Below are 20,306 nucleotides of genomic sequence, written 5' to 3'. Positions count from 1 at the left end.
GGGAATATATGGTGGTATAAGGTAAGATTTCTGTTCATTTAAAATACATATATTTTTATTGTATAGTCAGGTTAACAACACTCCAAACCATCTGATGAGTTCACTTGCACAGCAAAATCAACAAATTGAAAATGTATGCACTGAAAGCAATTTTGGATGAAAGCTATCGATCTTTTGATTCAGAACTGCCTTATTTTCATTCGATGTGTCCCATCGGACAATCACAGCGTGTGTGAAGGAGGATCAACATATTTGTGTGATGGACTATCTTTACAGTTTGCCATTTTCAAACTGCCAGATGGCAGTGTTTTATTTAGCTGTTTTCACCACGATGTATAAAGAGATTCGTGTGGAAAGGGAATTCGGTAATGCATGCACAGAACATTTTCTTTTTCTGCAAGCTAAGGAGGCAATGGCAAACTACCTGAAATGAGGCGGTGTAGTTGGTTTAGCCATTGATGGTCATATCGTCTATATAATATGCAAAATACAGAAGACAATAGATAGAAAGAACACATTGGTTATGGCCAGGCTCGAAAAGTAATCAATTTGCAAATGGGATTGCCTGACAAAAGTCGTGTGAAAGATCACACTGCAGTGAAAGTCGATTACTGGAAGGACTGGGTATCATGCTGATTGAATTAGTCAAATTACACCTAAAATCTCGGCTCGGTATAAAAGTCGATATAGAGGATCTTTCGCTACCTCGCTGACAGCTAAGCGTACGGTGTATTACAATGATCGAGTTACCGAAATGACCTCTGTGGACGTCCATAAATCCGGGATTAAGGCGGGTGTCTCCGTGTACTGAAGCATTTAATCCTCGACAGTCTCACAAACAAGAACATTTTTAGGATTTTACGTGAATGTTTGTGACACTTGAAACTTTACGTAAATCCTAGACCGTAGCCAAAATCGGCAATGCTGAAACACAGGTATATATAGCCATACACTTTTGTTTTGTAACAGGCATTTCTACTCATGCGCAGTGTAAACTAAGAGGTACATGCAGCTGGCACACGTAATCAGACTTTAGCGCATCACATTTTCTGTTGCAGCAGCCTGGTTTCTTAAAAGTTGAAAGTACATGCAATTCATATTGACAGTTACAGGCTCCCAACTATTTCACATACCCACCCTTGACTACTTGTTTTATTGTGAATGTATATTAAATGTTGCAAAAACACAGCATTTTTAGTCATTCTAAGCCGGTGATGTCTAATAAAATGCAACTAACAATATCGCTTTTTTAAAAATTAATTCTGCTTCAGCTATGGTGCTAGACGGACTGTACATGTAATTTGTTAGTATTTAAGCATTTACACCAACAATTAGAATAAAACCCTAAATGAGCTGAATTCAAAAGAAACCGTATGTGACTTTTATATTCATTTGAGTGCTGTTTAACGCAAGACCCAACAAGTTTTAAGGGGAGAAGAAACTGGAGGCTTATGCCCGAAGTGGACTGATGACCTTTGTTATGTATCTGACAAACTTTTCACTTGTGTCTTAAGGACATATTATATTGAACGGAAGTCAGACTGCACATGTAGCTCCGTGAGTGGATTATTGTGACCAACAAGGCAAAATAAGCAATGGAAGTTCAAATTACCGGAAAACTTTCTCACACATGTCGCAGAATTATGCTTACCATAGAAGACAATACGCCTTCATTCAACAAACGTCAAACTGCCCAAACGGCCACACGTGCGTCGTTCACCGCCTATCCGCCACAATGGTCTCGCAAAAAGTGCGAGAGGTGGAATGTACCAGTCCCCTGTCCATCGCCGGGTATGAACCCATGTACCGTGTATCACAGCAGTTTGTTTCTAAACCGAGGAGTTTTAATCTTCATTACCTGGTAAAGCACAGCACGACCATCAGAAGTTGCTTAGTGGCAAAAACTGTCCCTATTTTTCTTCAGAATAAGCCCTATGTTTTAACATATAAAACATCTGCAACCAACATTTGTAAAGTAACATTTTATATATAGCTCAGGCGACTAAAGCGCTGTTTCGTTACAATAATCAAACCCTTACCCATTGAGGTCGTGTGTTCAAAATGAACTCTGGCATTTTTATCTGCGGTTTTAACTCAGGAAGTTTTTCAGGTACCTCAGTGTTTTCCTGTAGGCTCCCTAATGTTTCTTCCCCTCACAATCCACATTAAGAAAAATGAAGAGATCTTGAGCACGGCGTTGAACACTAACTTGTCAAATATATAAACAAATAATTATTACCGATTATATCTTTTTGCTATAATAACATATCTTCCTTTCATCGTCTTCGTCCTTAGGCGCTGACCTCTTCCACCATGACTATCCTCTGCCAACGAGAGGAGGTTTGTCCGGAAAACCGGTCAATCTCAGCCAACGACTCGACTATATCTATGTACCAGTTCGCCAAGACACCGCTTACTCCCACGGGCTATCTTATATCGTCCGTGTATCTCACATTTGTGGGTAAGTATATGCAAGGGACAAAACGCCTTTTGATTGGGTACCATTCGCTGTGTAACGTGCTTTATAGTCTGAGTATTAATTCAGCACTGTTTTTTTCTCTAGTTAAGTGAGCATTTAGCTACCAGTTTGCTCAATGAACAAAGGGTAACACAACTGAGGGCAGATTAACGTCTATAGATTCTAAGTTACTCCATTGAAGTTGGTTTTCTCTTTATTTATTTTAATTTATTTATTTATTTATTTATCTGATTGGTGGTTTACGCCGTACTCAAGAATATTTCACTTATACGACAGCGGCCAGCATTATGGTATGCCTTCCGCAGGCTGCTGGCAGACCTTCCCACGTACGGCCGGAGAGGAAGCCAGCATTAGCTGGGCTTGAACTCACAGCGACCGCATTGGTGAGAGACTCCTGGGTCATTACGCTGCGCTAGCGCGCTAACCAACTGAGCCACGGAGGCCCCACTGTTTTCTCTTTAACGCTAAACTCTTGAACGACGACGAGAGTTAGAATCTGAACTATGCTGTGGTTTCCTGTTGATAGTTATGTATGGTTAATCACTAGGCTTAAGTAATATGTAAAGTAATCAGTAATGTGAGAGATGCAAGACATTCTTAAAAATGTTTTTAAATTGGGTTTTTTAAATATAATTTAAAATATACATATATTTTTTGGTGATTGTTCCGTTGTACTGAACTTAGACAAGTAGCCGAGAAGAAGGTGACCAGGCTAACTAGTCCAGGCGTTCTATACGTCTACACTCTACAATGACATTAAAGGACCAGCAGTTGTCATAGGCTGTTTGATCTTTGATCGTTTGCTAGAGCTCACTGGCCATCCTCCAATGTCACAAACACGTTTTACCCCGGGAGAACATGTTTCTTCGGTCAATACACCCACAGCATATTTAGTTAGATATTCTTCAGTACGGCTTTAAACAGCAGCCATTCAAAGAGTCATATATTTAGTGAATAAATCTGTACATCAACGAAAAATCTATTATTCGATCAATCAATTAAAAGAAATCAGATCAGTGGATCATGTTTAGGGAATGGTTTTAATTACAAAATTACCGCTATTAGGGTTAATGTTTCCTCTGTCTAGGCTTGGTCGCTTTGCATTGTTTCAGTGTTAATGTATGTGGAATGTGATGACCACAGAGCATTTTGAGTAATTCTAGACCAGTGACGTGAAATAAATTGCAATTAGCATCACTGCATCTTTCTTTTTTTTACCTAATTCTATTTCGAGTGTAACTTCCTACTATTTCAGCATATACACAAACAATTAGATTAAAACCCTGACAGGTAAATTGGCAAGAGGCCGTGTTTTATCGGTTGCGTGTGATTAGTTGCCAGCTATCACACTGTCGTGCCTGCTCTGGTTTTACTCTTTATGCTATAGGTTTTTAATTAGTCAGCACACGTTTTGGTGCTGATCATGTATTGGTTCTGGTTGGTTTCCATCCCCACTAATCAGGTGTCTGCAATGAATCGAAATACATGTTAACCGTCTTAGTACTCTGATGAAACTGACAGGCTGGATGAACGATTACGGTTTAAGGTCACATCGGCAATATATCAACCATGTCGTGAAGAGAACATATTTATTGCTGGAGGCAGTGTATGATTTCCGAAAGGATGAAATCATTCACAAACAGATGGACATGTTTAAAACCAGACAGAAGAACCAACCCGCAGTTAGAACATAAAAAGCACAATATTTTGTAATATAAAATCTGGACCTGTGCCCTATAAGTCAGAAATGCGTAAAATGCAGTTATGATAAATTGCAATTTATTGGCCATCACTGGTCAGGACTTATTCAGAATACCGTGTTGTCATCAGATTCAAGGGGGGTGGGGGTGGGGGTGGGGGGGGGGGGGGCTCTTCGTGGCTCAGTCGGTTAGCGCGCTAGCGCAGCGCAATGACCCTGGAGTCTCTCACCAATGCGGTCGCTGCGAGTTCAAGTCCAGCTCATGCTGGCTTCCTCTCCGGCCGTACGTGGGAAGGTCCTACAGCAACCTGTGGATGGTCGTGGGAGTGCTAAAACAGGGCACTGATACCAAAAATACATCTTTCTCCATTAAATACATTAAACCCGCTATTGCATGCTGACAAGTGTTACATAGCTTATTCATGTGTATTAGGCTGTTTACGGGTCTGTCTGTTCTTTTTTTTCTTCATAATAATCTAGTGGTCTGAGGCAGTGTTCATTAATTCAAGTAGCAAATTGCAACATCAGGGCTCAACGCTTAAACTCATATGAACATTTTGCTCTTATGAACGGCAAGTGTTTAATCATTGCACTTTTGAATTAATTCTTTGATGTTTCCTTTCGCCGTCGGTGGATTAGTCTGTGCTTTTCTTCTGTGGATTTGTGCACAAAAATACACCAATATTTCCTTCTGACGGCCAAAAATCCTTCGTGACAAAGCCTTTCCAGGGACATGTTGATAATCTCTTGTTTCTGTCTGCTGAAGAGATTTGTGCATTCAGATATAAGTCGTGGCTTATTCCTTTTCGTCCCTGAGTTTTCAAATTGCTTGGTAATGTTCAGTTTTAATGTAATTTGATTCAACGGTTTTTAACATAATATTTGACTGAAGCAACTCGACAGATGTATTGATATGTTCCGGTTGTCTTTCAAGGGGATTTTAGTATCAAGGCCATACTCCGTCATATCTCGTTTACCTTGTGATACACATGTACCCAGGAAGCGCAAGCTGTTTATGCGAAATAAAAAGAGGCAGTAAAATTGAAACGGGATATGGTTAAGTCGTAAAAGAAGATATATACACATATAAAGAAGGATACAGTTTCTTTAGATTTTAAGATTACTTTCATGCAGACCCACCAAAATTAACGTTATTGTTATTATTAACCTTGAATGTGATTTATTTATTTATTTGACTTCAATTATTACTTATAACTTATAAGTTTCACTTATACGACGGCGGCCAGCATTATGGTGGGTGGAAACCGGGCAGAGCCCGGCGGAAACCCACGACCATCCGCAGACCTTCCCACGTACGGCCGGAGAGGAAGCCAGCATGAGCTGGACTTGAACTCACAGCGACCGCATTGGTGAGAGACTCCAGGGTCATTCCTTGCGCTAGCGCGCTCAGCGACTGAGCCACGAAACCACCTTAACTGGGATAAACTGACAACAGGCCGTTTTTCAAAGGTCACGAGAGACGATTTACCAACTGTCACACTCACCGATGCTCTAATTTTACTGTCCATGCTGTACGGCTATCACACCAGTCACTGCTCTGGGTTTACTGTCCATGCTGTAAATTAACCTTTATTATATGTATACTGGACAGTGGCGTGGGAAGCGGTGGGATGGAGGACGGGGACCCTCGTGCCCCGCAATTTCAAAAGTTTAGCAGGGGGGTGGGAGAGAGGGGCACTTAATGTTTTGCTGTTTTATGAAGCCATGTCTGCATGTTTTCTATCAGAAAGAATGTAATAATATAAGTATCGAGTTTACCTGGTTCTTCATCATAATGCTGGATAGGCATTCTATTTTTGTGTGGATACTTCTGGCTCCCCGTTGAAATGATCTCCTTTGCACACAACATTTCAATATTTTCATATTAAAGGCACTGTATATATCTGTTTCTGTTTACTTTAACTTGGTTACTCTGTTCAGTGTATAATAAACGTTGTTCAGTTCATCCACATGCGATATTAGAGTAAATATTTCACAACTCACGTAGCGCGTATCGGTACTTCGACGGAAGTGCAAAGTATGGAAGTAGCCTAATCCTAAAACTAAATTTGTGACCAAACTAAATTTGTATACGCCTTCTTCAGCACAACCTTGAGCCTGGATATGTTTTCTCTTTAAACACGTTTAATCTCGTGTAGGGCTATATCGTGTCTAAGAGATTCCAGGGTCTTGGTTGGAATATTAATTATTTGCCGGAATTATTGATCAAATATTTGCTACACCTTTATTTTCTGCAACAGGCATCTTCGCTACGGCCGGAAATAGTCTGGTTATCTACGTTATATGTCGCTCTCCTAAGTTCCGGTCAAAGCCTCACAACATGCTGCTGCTGAACATGGCTGTCGCTGACGGATGTATCTCCATATTTGGCTATCCTTTCACCACGGCATCGGGCTTCGCTGGCCAATGGCTGTTCGGAGAGATTGGCTGCGTGATCTGTGGGTTCGCCACTTTCACTTTCGCTATGACCTCCATGAATACGTTAGTGTGCATCAGCATATTCCGCTTCCTCATCATCTGTAAGCCACGTGAGTGCAAATTGTGAAAACCTCCGTTCCTTTATAATAGGCCAATATCGTAAAAAGTGTGTACATATACTTTGTCTTCTAGTGGTAGGGTGAGTTCATGCAACCAGTGTGCTGCCGTATACTTTGTCTTCTTGTGGCAGGGCGACTTCATGCCACCAGGGTATGCTGCCCCCTCTAAAATATCATGCCGAAAACACAAGGCATGACACCCCACCCAGACACATGACACCGCCTTCGAGGCGGACGCTCTAACCATTACCTCAACAGAGAGGCCTAAAACATTCTACAAGAAAGAAGTAATGCGTGTGTAGAATCCCTGGTTTTAAGTCTGAAGAGTATAGCCCATTTTCTTAACCCTTTTCTAAGTTCTCAAACGAGATATTGACACATTCAGGGGAGTCAGTAATGTTGGGTTGTTTACAAGAGTCATTTACAATCCTGATGAGATTTTGTACTATAATCAACATGCGGAAGAATTTGTCAGTAACTTGCCACAAATCAGTGTTTTGCTGCAGGTACTTCTTTCACTCAGAAAACTGTCCGTTATTCAAGAGTCATCATGTTACATGTTCTTTAACGTTGCAACTCTTTTGTAAAAATCCGTAGAATAAAACACAGCTTTGTATGTTCAAGTTTTCTGCAAACACCACTGTGTAGTCTCTTGCTATCTTCTTAAACTTAGACTAATATCTTGACTGTATAAGATACCCACCAAAGTTTTAATATACCTTTGTTGATGTCTTACAGAGTACGTGATCACAGAAAGCCGTGCTATATACTCCATTTTAGCCACGTGGGGTTACTCATTGCTATGGACGTCACCTCCTTTATTCGGTTGGAGTAAGTACACATTCGAGCCATTCGGCACCTCCTGCACGGTAGACTGGGTCGGGCGTAGCGTCGGTGAAATCCTGTACTCCATCTGCCTCATCATATTCTGCTTTGCAGGTCATCTTACCATCATGACGTACTGCTACACAAAAATCTGGCAGGTGACACGAAAACTGGACCCTCATCGAATCTCGCAGGGTCCGGCATCTCTGGACCAGGTTATGCGTGCGCATACAGTGCAGTCAGAAGCCAAACCAACACAGGTGAGGGGTGTATGTCGTCCCGAACGACCTCTCTGATTTAAATGTATCATTTTCTTATGGTAACTGCAAGTGATTAAGAACATGTGCACATTTATTTACAGAACCTGGTTGTCTCCCACCATAATACTGGCCGCCGTCAAATAAGTGAAATATTCTTGAGTCAGGCGTAAAACACCAACCAAATAAATATAATGACAGTTTCGAACAACCCGGCCTTAACAAAATTGACTTTAGGTCAAGTTTTCAGTTTTGCGCTTAGCCCTGCTGATGTTATATTTGGCTCTTGGGCAACATCATCGACTGCTGGGTTTAGCTTGTTTGACAATGAAACCTAACTTTGTACCTTTATTAGTTAATTATAATACACTTTGGAAAAATCCGAAGCCTTGTCACAAACGACGACCAAAAGTGTGGTCTTGGCGACTGGTAAATATAATAAGCCAGGTTCACATGGCGCAATTTGTCATAACGAACATGTGGACCCGGTTTTACGAGGTAAAGTGACAGTGATAACAATAAAATTCACTCTATGTCGTCCGTCAAATTCATTTTGTATCGCTATTTTTTGATAGTGTATGTATATGGCATATAAAACGCGTCTGTCTTAAACCGAACGTACTGTCGTGTAAATATACATGAATAATGGCATTTTCAGTTAGCAAAGATTTTTGGGGGCTTGTTTTATTTTGTCACCCTGGCATTTTGAGAACGGCGTTTACCAGATTGTATTTCATCACTAGATTCGCAGCTGATTTCCTTTCTTCTGTAATCGTACATTATGAGTGATTTGGTCCCCCATTGGCCGCTATTTTTACATTTCGCACAGTTTTGCGGTCATCCACGATATTATGATAGTCATTATTAATTTTAGTCTTCCGGTGTAAATAATTTCTTCTGTATTTGATTATTCTGTCTTCAGATCTCCATGATAATGGTTGGCTGTTTTCTCATATGCTGGTCACCGTATGCCTTTATATCTCTCTGGGCCGCTCTCGTCGCTCCTCCTCCGGCATGGTTATCTCCCTTCCCAACGTTCTTTTGTAAAGCGTCATGCGCACTGAACCCTGTCATCTATACCTTAACCAACTCCACCTTTCGGAATGCTCTGATCGCACAGTGCTCAAGAAGGCTTCAGCGAGTCGGCGATCGGCAGATTGAAGTGCAACAGAACAGGAAGTAAGTCTCTTATTACTCAGAACTGACAAATACACAGCAGGCTTAACATGTCTTTTCCTTTTGAACACAGAGTATACTTTGAGCCACCTACATAACGCGACACTTTTATTATGGCTTCCCATGGTTTTGTTTAGAATGGTACGTAGCGTCGCAGTTTTAAACGCTTTATCTTTACCACAGCGCATTATGAAAACGGAAATTGTGATAATTCACACCACTCCTGGATAAGCTGAGTCACGTTGTGTTGCTAACAACAACAAGAGCACCCCGGCCTTCAAGGAAACAGAATCGATTCTGATTGACTGGTGTGAGAGATAGGCAAGCCCAGGCTAGGCCTTGCTTCATCTAGATTTTAGGTATGGTCAATTTATTCAAGCTTGACCAAGGCTTCAAGATTTAAACACAGAAACCCTGTCTCCACTGTCAGCCACTCAGCGTCGAGTTGGTATTCCTGGTATACGTAGTTTATTTATATGTACTTTTGAAATCCATGCTGAATTGTTAAAACCGGAAAGTTAATAGACCAGAAATTTCGCGCGTGTCTGTAGAGTTCAATCCCTCCCCCTGCCTAACCTTTATCCAGACACACGCCCATATCTCAACCAATCGGTTCTGGCAGGCACTTTTCTTTCAATATAATTGCTCCCTCCTCTTTTATTCTTGCTTACGAGAATTTTTGGGGGGTGGGGAGGTTTTAAATTAGCTGAAAACATCAAGTGTTGTGATATAAAAAATAATGCAACCTACATGAAGGGAATAAAATCAGAGCAGCGATGACAGTGTGATAGTTGATAAATTATCACATTTAACCGATGAAATAAGGTCTCTTGTCAGCTTACTTCTGTTAGGGTTTTATTATAACTGTTCACTGCTTAAATAGTGGCAGCTTATACAGCCCCTGGCCAAAAAAAAAAAAAAAATGACCTCAGCAGAATTAGGTATAAAAGGCAGTGATTCACTCAACGTAGCAAGGAAGCTTTAGCAAAATAAGGTTAAAAATTTGCAGTAAAGTTACAATCGCCATGCATGATATTTTCGGGAGATGCGTTTTTGCCTCTTCTTATCTAGAATATGCATATATAATTGTAAACATACACCCGACGGCTTTATATTTCTAGTAATGGTGATGTCACTGCAGGCAAAATATAACGTTTCATGGCAACAGTTATTACGGCCTGACAGCGGATGGGGTAAAGTGTTTAGCATTAAGAAGACAGCGTGATGGAAAGGCCTTTTTTGTGCATACCATGCGCACAGGTGAGGAGCTACGTATGTGGTGCCGGCAATCGACGCCTGCGGCGGACCAGCTCCAGTTGAAAATGCGCGGCAAAATGCAAGCAATTAAATGTAGTGGATTTATTTAAATTCGCATGAAGAGAATATTGTTTATTGTAAGGATTGATACGTACAATAGATTTGTTTGACTGGGGCCAGGACTGTGTACGGAAGGAATCAAAATTACAATATGGCCATGAGCGTTATCTGGTCGCAACATGTGACATGTCACGAGAGCATCAGCTTGGGTTTTTTGCTGATCATTTATAGGATGCAATTCTTTTTTTACGGGGTGCGCTGCTTAACATCATGTCGTATCTGGTATTGAAATACATCAGCTTACGCTGGACATGGATAACATTTAGAGCTTTGTATTATAGAATAACAACACGTGACATGTTGGCTTCCTCGCTGTATGTTGAAAAACTCATTACGTGTTGGTCCGTGTGCGAACTGTGCTTCACATAGAGCCTTAGTGATCTTGGCGCATTGACACATTCAGGGGCGCGTTTTAGAATGCGTGAATGAGCTAAAGGGAAGCAGTCAGCAGTTTTTTTAAAGTTGACACACGATATGTTCCAGGCCAATTAATGAAATCAGAGTCAAAGCCAAGTACCAATTTTTTTTTACGTTGTTGATGATTAACATCTGTATCTCTTTGCGCCTGAACTGTAACTATTCAGATATCCAATATGACGATCTCATTAAACGCCACAAATAAACAAGGAACATGAATGTATTTTTGTCAGTTTGAGCATGCGCATTCGACAGATATTGTAAGCCAGTTCCTTCCGTCACTAAGTCTAAGTTCTTTAACTGGCATTTCATGACCCTCATTGGCCACTGAGCTCAATGTCACCCATCTCAGAATGTTTCCAGACCCTAATTATACTTTTAGACAAATTATCCGCCCCGGGGTTTAATTATGTTGTCACGCTCTGCCGGACGTACGAACAGACACGCTTTGCGAATGTGTTATACAAGATTGTCGATGTCACCATTTTCCTGTTCAGACAGATGTTAGCTTGATGCCTGCCTTTCGGGATTAGATTAATTATCAGGGGAATAGAATTCATAAATTGCGAGACAAAGCGATGCATTCATGTGGTCACTTTCGTTTTTAAGTAAAGTGATATTGACGCTATACATCGCTTCTTGGTCAGTAATATTTCACTTTTACAAATTATATCTATCAGATGCAATATAATCAAAGACTTACAGTAAAACCAAAGAAGCGACCACAGTGTGACAGACGTACAGCATAGAGAGTAAAACCAGAGCAACGACGACAATGTTGCAGACGTACAGCATAGAGAGTATAACCAGAGCAGCGACGACAGTGTGATAGCTGGCAAATAGTCACATGTAAGCGGTGAAGCACAGTCTATGATCAATTTACATCAGTTAAAGTTTTATTCAAACTGTTCATTTAAATATTTAAACACTATTTACGTGTACACTCTGTCTTACATAATCATATAGGAACTGATGTTATAGGTTGTATTGAAAATGGGTTTTCTAAGTATCGACTTAGCTACGGGAACACAGAGCGATATTAGACTTAGGTACAAATTTCTGATCATTTTAAAAGCGTTATTTTGGATGTAACAATGTCAAAATATTGATGACAACGTACATTCTAAGGAATTTATTCTACAGCATATTTCAGCAAAGATAACGGGAAAGGAATATACCAAATTTAATAATTAAAATTTAGACTTACGTCTAAGATCCCTTTATGATTACGGGCTTCGGAATGCGCTTTTGTGGTTTACGAGTCGGTATTGGAATGTCGGAATGGACGTTAAGATTTATTGGTCTGGAACGTCCACTTTGGTTGACGGTTGGTATGCGAATGTAGGACTGGACGCTTACGTTTATGTATGGCGGTGCACTTGTTTCAGGTATCGTGCAAATATCTTTCCGAAAGGCCAGAAGCAGACATGAGTTGGCCTCTTTTAGTAATTTGGACAAGCGAGGTTGTCGTTGCAGTTAAAAGACGTATAGCATAGAGAGTAAAACCAGAACGGCAACGACAGTGTGATAGCTGGCAAATGGTCACACATAACCGGTGAAATACGGCCTCGTGTCAATTTATCTGTCTCGGTTTTATTGTAACTTGTCCTAAACTGCAGTGATGTTAATTGCAATTTATTAGACGTCACTGGTCTAGAATTACTCATGATGCTGTGTTATCATCACGTTTAACACACAATCACATTAAAACAATGCAAAAGGAGAATGCAGAAAAACAATATCATTAAAGACGTGCAGCACAGAGAGTAAAACTGGACTTTGACAGCATGATTGCTGGCAAATGGTCTCATGAAATACAGCCTGTTGTAAATTTACTTCAGAGTTTGTTCTAACTGTTCATGAAAATGCATAAATAGTAGAAATATACACACCCCATATCACCATGGTATAAGGAGATTTAGGTAAAATAATGCAATACTATTAACTGAAAACAAAATAAATCCAATCTTTTAGCCCTCCATAGTAGCCTAAATTGTGTTATCACAACGCTGACGACTTGGAAAAACTAGGAAAATGATGGGTGAACTTAATTTTGCCAGGGCAGTAGCACTTTTACTATGTGGCCTTTCGATACCATGGAACCGCCATAAGCCCACTATCGTGAGATATACACTGCCCTACGTGATGTCCTCCATACACCTAATTAGTCCCGAAGCCATGTACTCAATAATCCGCTTTCGCTTTTTAAATACACCCTCGACCGAATTGCGTGCATGATTCACAAGATTTTGCTGCACAACATGGCAACATTGTGCCTGTTAAGGACGTTTGTGAAGTCTTACATGTGCACAGAATCTTCCTGAAACGGACGTCAGATGTTGTGAGGAAAGTGGATCTGTCAGATTCTTTTTTCTTTATGGTTTAATTATGTCAGTACATCTTAATGCGAGATGATTTAATAAGAACACATAATCAGTATTTTCATAGCGTCGTGGCGTCCACGCCGGTACCAAAGTCCGCATGATATGTTGGTCTCGGGATTTGAGTACTTAGTCGCTTTGAAAATACCTTCCGTGCTTTCAAAAGCATTGAAAACTGTTGACTGCTGCTTTCTGCATGACCCCGTTCTAATAATGTATGTTATGTACTTTCTTAGTTCTTTGGTGGTTTTTGTTAAACTTCCTTTGGGAATTGTTCTTGCAATTATTGACCTGGAATATCCATTTTGGTTCACGGCTGGTGGACAAATGTCAGTTTGAACGCATAGATTCATGGCCATTTTTTTTAGCAGAGCGTGTTCCCCAGAGGCGGTAGATCCGGGGTTCAATGCCTAGAAGAGTATAAAAGAATTTCACCACAAGGAGTAAAATCAAAGCATCGACGACAGTATGATGGATGGCAAATTGTGACACGTAAATAATGAAATATAGTTTCTGGTTAATTTATACCACAGTTAGGGTTTTATTTTAATTGTTCATGTAAATGCATAGATTGTAGCAAAGTACACGCCCCCCCCCCCCCCCCGACACGATGGCTTAAGCAGAATTGCGAAAAAAATCAGTGATGTTAATTGCAATTTATTAGATGTCACTGGTTAAGTATTATTCAAAATACTGTGTTGTCATCACATTTAACATACTAAAACATTTAACAATACTTGTAGTCATTCTGGCTATAGAGAGAAAAAATACACAAAACAACGCATTGATGTTGGTCACCGGTCTTGGATGACTTGAATCAGATTTAATATAAAGTACATATATAACCACAGTAAAACAATGCCAAGTGACAACACCAAGGCGGTATAGACCACCACCAGAATCAGAGTTTATGCAGGGATACAAAACTTAGACACTTAAGAGTCATACATAAGATATATAAATCAATAGCTATGGCAATGCCTCGCTTGGCTCTCAGCGCAAGCGGTAATAAGTAACACGCCACGCACTGGTAGTCCGGCGTCAGTATAATTTGACTTCCTAGTGCGTTGTGTCTAGTGTCTGTTGGCAAGGCATTCCAGTCTGACAGCACTATTAGAATGTCGTCTGTATTGAACGGACATACTGGAAGACGATAATGTCGCAAAATATTGATTCAAGCCACATTAACCCCAAAGAAACAACTCAAGCAAGTAAATGTATTACGTGGGAATGGTTATCGGTAACCATTACGCATTGCTGTAATAAAGGGATGCTTCGGCGGTGTACTGCGACAGAGGAAGGTTAAACCAACAGGAAATTAACTATTTACTTCAGCCAGAGAGGTTATATTTTTCACCGTCTATTCCTCTGTCTGTCTGACAGCAACTTTACCGAAAATGTTGTGGAAGGATTTTGATGAAGATTTGAGCACGGATCTGGCCCATGATCCTGATGAAAATTTGAGGACAGATCTGGCTCATGATCCTGATGAAAATTTGAGGACGGATCTGGCTCATGATCCTGATGAAAATCTGAGGATGGATCTGGCCCAAGATCCTGATGAAAATTTGAGGACGGATCTGGCTCATGATCCTGATGAAAATTTGAGCACGGATCTGGCCCATGACCCTGATGAAAATTTGAGGACGGATCTGGCTCATGATCCTGATGAAAATTTGAGGACGGATCTGGCTCATGATCCTGATGAAAATCTGAGGATGGATCTGGCTCATGATCCTAGAAAATTCAAATGATACCTCGCCATTGCTACATAAGCACATAACCATTAATTTCCTTTGCCTGGTAATAATTGCAAATCATTTATTTACTCATTTATTTCATCTGTGCTTTACGCCATACTCAAGAATATTTCATTTTTACGCCGGCGGTCAGCATTATGGTGGTAGAAAATAGGGCAGAGCCTAGGGGAAAGCCACGACCAGGCAAACCATTGTTCCTTAGTTGGAACTTTGAAAGAGGCCTGGTCTCTGGTAGCGCCGTCTAATCACCCGGTAGAACTTACATGACTGCATATAGTAAGGACAGACTTCAGCATGGTAAATGTGCTTCACGTGTTAAAACCACACTTTTGCAAAATGCACTCTTGTCTCTTCTATTCTCTTGATGGGTGGCTGGAGCCACTTTTAGATAGCTTCGTAAATCGATTTTTTGTTTGTAACTTTTCTTATAAATAACCTCGATATTACCTGGACAACAACACTATTTACGAAGTAAATTACCACAAATAGGACCTAATGACGCTTTGAGAAAGTGGCCCCTGGTTTTGATTTTATAGAGCATAGCTTGAAGGTGTCTTGCATGGAGATAAGAATGTGGCGTTATGGGAAGGTGGAAGCGGGATTGCAGTAATAGCCTAGCAGAAGGCTTTAGTGGCTATGGGTGTTTCCATTGATGAGACATGATGGGAAAGCAGTGTGTGTCAAATGCAGCTGCAGGGATCATCACTTGCGTAAACTGCGAATACTGAATATCCTCCCAATTACACGGCGTTTCCGTAAGACGCTGTACCACAACAACAACCCAGGATGTCTGTGCGCTTCTGTCTCTGACAGCTTCTGATGACGAGAATGTATGACCATGGGGAGCTTGACCACAGATTATAGATGATAACAATGTCCATCAATGACCAGTGCACATATGGTCATAAATCTTACAAGAACACCACAAATGGCGTCGTTGGCGGTTATTATATAAAACAAATTGCACCAGCCCGCTAGCTGGGAGTTGACACAATGCCATGTAGACAGAATCTCACCAGTAGAATGACGGATGAAAGGGGCGGCTTGCAGACAACTTAAAATGAGCACAACTAAATTTCTCATCAACCCCTCGCACTAACTTTGTTTACCACCCCTTCCCCCTCCACCAACACACACTCTTCCCTTCTGTTCACAATTAGTGTACTATTGCACGTGAGTCCTCTCCGTGAGAAGGTCCGTCACCAAATAAATAAATCAGCTAAAATCCTTCCGATAAACGACGAAGGTTATCAGGTATCCGAGCAATTGTTGTGCTTCTCTGTTTAGCGTTCTTTGTGATGGTTGCCTCTAGCAGATGCATGAACTGTGGCGGTAACGTGTTGGACGTGAAATGTCCGTCAGTTTTTGATAAAAATCCTTCGCATTTTATGCACAGTCTGTTACACGATACATTTGGGCCGATCTGTTGACAGTCTCGAGTTGTCTCGATAAGATTAATATTCCTTAGAAAAAATATGGGCGACGTGTATAGAATCTCTGGTGCTCTATTTTAACAATATAGGAATTTATAAACACTCCTATCACTAAAGGTAAGAATAAAGGTCCTACTGTGTGGGTATCTGTGCGTCGAAATAAGCTTTCACATAAGCCGGCAACCAAATTGGAAGCTCCAGATCAATAATCACAGTGCCAATTCCCAGCACTACAGCCAATATAAACCATTAAAGAAATAACAAAATGTATAAAGTACGAAGTAAGGACGGAATCATGCAAAGAGAAGCAGTTAACAGTTTGATGATGAAAAACTATGAATAAATTCAGAATCCAAACCGTAGTGTATACCTTGTCGATAATGAAAGTATGTCTGTCAGCTGCGCTTTTTTGCAACTATTTATATATCCAACGTGGCGATCTAATTCAACACGATAAATACATATCCCCCAGCCGGTTGAGCGTAATTAGACGCAATCATGAAGCAGAGCGCGCAGAGATTCTGTGTGCTCTGTCCATATTTACTTACAAGAAAATTATTCTCATTGTAAAAGTTCAGACACTCAGAGTGAAGTAATTTCAGTACTTTCTTGTGACGTTGACTGATATCGTCACGTTATTGCAGTAATTTCTTGTGACGTTGACTGATATCGTCAAGTAATTGCTGTAATTTCTTGTGACGTTGACTGATATCGTCACGTAATTGCAGTAATATCTTGTGAGCTTGACTGATATCGTCACATAATTACAGTACTATTTTGTGACGTTGACTGATACCGTCACGTAATTGCAGTAATATCTTGTGACGTTGACTGATATCGTCACATAATGTGTTAAGAAATGCTACTCGGTGAGATATGTACAAGCAATATGGAAGGCTCTTGGGTATATCGTTATACAAGCTAGGATAATTTTCAATGTCAAAATTTAAACTATTCCTCCCGTCGTAACAGTATACCGTTTTGGTCTTTGTACAAATATAAATGTCACCTGTCAAATATAATTAAAGCCACACAGCATAGAGAGCAAGACCAGAGCAGCGGCGACAGTGTGATAGGTGGCAATAGATCACACGTAACCGGTGAAGTACGGATTCTTGTCAATTTACCTGTCAGTTTTTAATTTTCAAATATGTCAGGCGACTATAATAACTACAATTGTGATAACAAGGACGCACAACGAGAGCTTCATAAGCAATATTTTTTTAGAACAGACGAACGATGGACAAAATTGAGGAGCTGAACGTTCCAAAACTCAAGAATTCCCCAGGGAAAGCGTGTCATTTGTATCTCTCGAAGACGCACAGAGAGGTAACCGAATACCGGTGTTGCGTCACAATTTTAACAAGTCATATGATACTCCATGACTCTGAAAACTCTCTTGTGCCTTTATCTATTTCACTTTAACCCGGGTTAGGGGTCCCCATATGCATCGTTTAGACGACCGCCTTGTCCATTATCTAACTACAAAACAGACGTCAGTTTTACTTAACTCAAAAAAAAACAGCTCTCTGTATTCCAGACATGAAACTGAAGTCAGAGTGGTAAAAGAAACTTCTTAGATACTATCCAGGTGGGAATAAATACTAAAAAAATGATTTCTCTCTGCTCTCAAAACTAATGTCTCTTTGGTCTCAAAACGGATGTCTCTCTGGTCTCAAAACGGATGTCTCTCTGGTCTCAAAACAGCTACGCCCCTGGAAATAATGTTTCGCTAGAGTTTTGCTTAGCTCTCCAGTGTGAAATGCATATTTGTTTTCTCTCAGGGTGTAAATCGAATACATATTTGTTTTCTCTCAGTCTGTAAATTGAATACATATTTGCTTCTCTCAAGCTGTACATCGAATCCATATTTGTTTCTCTCAGTTAGGCTATAAATCGAATACACATTTGTTTTCTCTCAGGCTGTAAGAGGAATGCATATTTGTTTTCTCTCAGGCTGTAAATGGATTACTTGACGTCAGCACCAAGCATCATGTTTATATACATGTAGACGTGAACGTGAAGTCAATACCACCCCTATCCAACCCCTAACGCTGTGCCCTCCGCACCTCTAGATGATAGGTGAAGCATTAACATAAAAATATCAGGAAATTGATAATGTTTTAAGTATATCTGCCAAAAATTACAACTGATGCACCTAGACTGATTGTATTACTAAGATACATGTTGTCTGGGACAATTATTTTGTAATAAACGCAGGTCTACATTCATCAAGTCAGGTAGAAACTGCTGGGAATGATTACTGCCCGCTATTCCACTCTACATGAATCGCATCTCAATGAAGTCAACCACCTGGTTTTACGCAATGTTTTACGATGTACGATAGAGGCCACACGGATGTAGAAACTATTCATTATATACCCTATGGTCCATTGTGTCATCGTTCCACCAGGTGAGAATCTACCCCGTTGTTAATTGCCGTATGTAAACAATATCAGCTGCGTGAAGCAACGCAACGGTCAGTACGTTTACCTCCCCGAATAATATCAGTTCATGCTGTTTATTTCTACAAAAAGAGTATGAGTTTGTTTACTTGTTACATTGGCTTTTGCCATTTATATAAAGGTAATATATCTCAATTTTCTTCAGTGGTTAAAGGGTCTTTTCGCATAGATATCGCTTTAGCTTTTACATTTTGGATAGTTTACACTCAGAGATCATCACGTGGTAAAAGAAGCATTTTGACCTGTTTCGTGACGTTCCATACTGAGCTCAGCGGTATGACGTCATATTAAACGTTACATTCACGCAACATGACATCATACATACGCAGCAATCTGGTTCCCTGACGCATTCCACGTACCTTGAATGTGACTAGCGCTATCTGACGTCAGGGAAAGGGAACCAGCCAGACATACGCAGCTGTGGGGCATCTAGTTCCTAACCCGGTGTTGGATTAAAGATTCATCACCTGTATCTTGGTGTTTGTGGTGTATTTGACTCGGTACGAAATACGGTTAAGCGGTATCGGGTTAAACCACAAACACCAAGTTAAAGGCATCAAACCCTTAATCAAACACCAAGTTAAAGGTTTCAATATCTAATGAAACACCGGAAGTCAATGACGATAACCTACTTAAAAACGGTAATTGACGTAAATACATTAAATATTATTTAACTTTCCACAAGTTTCATTTATTCAAGAAGAACATACGGAGAGAGCGTCTAAAATCCGTAGAGCTCTGCTTCATGGTAGTTCCGCTTATCCTGGGGCTAGGTGCTGTATATTCATCCCGATGAATTAGATCACCACACTCAGTATATAAACAATTGAAATCAAAGTGTCACTGAGAATCATATATTATTATCGACAATTTTTTTTTCTAGTATGGTACACGAAGTGAATTCGGATTTCACTTATTCGCCCAGAGCATGCCATGCGTCTTTCCAACATCATCGGAAAGTCTTGACTGCTTCTCTGTCCATGAAGCTGTCCCGTTTTCGTACTTTATATACTTTATTAGTTCTTTTGTCGTTTATGTCGAACGTTGTTTTGGGAACTGGCCCTACCATAATTGACCTGGAACGTCCTTATTGTTTCGACTGATAGATTTCTACAGTCTTGACATCTGTGTTAACTTAATCCTATCAACACTTTAAACAAAAGTTCTACCGGTCCAAATTGTTTCAGTTGAAATTTGCTGATCGAGGAAAACATACTGAAAGCACCTTTTCACTTATTGATATTTGTATTAAGTAAACAGAAAAGTAAATGCAAACAGTTTGCTTGATTTACTTTCTTAGTTCTTCGATGTGTTGTGTTGGACGTTGTTTAGGGAATGTGCCAATGGATTATTGACCTGGAACGTCCATTTTGGCTGACGGCTGATATACGAGTGTCTGTTTCGACTCTTATATTAGGAGGTGTATGAGATGATAGTATTTAACCTTTTATACGTAGGTATTAAATAACACAGGAAGTG

General features: G+C 40.3%; 1 protein-coding gene across 1 annotated transcript; it reads left to right on the top strand.

Moving 5' to 3' along the window:
- The first annotated feature begins 1,735 nt into the window (after window positions 1–1,735).
- On the top strand, window positions 1,736–9,001 carry LOC135462567 (opsin-5-like). The gene is made up of 5 exons (XM_064739791.1): window positions 1,736–1,861; window positions 2,296–2,461; window positions 6,440–6,727; window positions 7,475–7,821; window positions 8,741–9,001. The coding sequence occupies exons 1-5, from the start codon at window positions 1,736–1,738 to the stop codon at window positions 8,999–9,001; spliced, it is 1,188 nt and encodes a 395-aa protein (XP_064595861.1).
- Window positions 9,002–20,306: the final 11,305 nt, after the last annotated feature.

This window comes from Liolophura sinensis, chromosome 2 (genome assembly GCF_032854445.1).
Source record: "Liolophura sinensis isolate JHLJ2023 chromosome 2, CUHK_Ljap_v2, whole genome shotgun sequence".
NCBI lineage: Eukaryota > Metazoa > Mollusca > Polyplacophora > Chitonida > Chitonidae > Liolophura > Liolophura sinensis.
The sequence above is the reverse complement of the archived record's forward strand: the minus strand, read 5'-3'. Positions and strand labels throughout refer to the sequence as shown.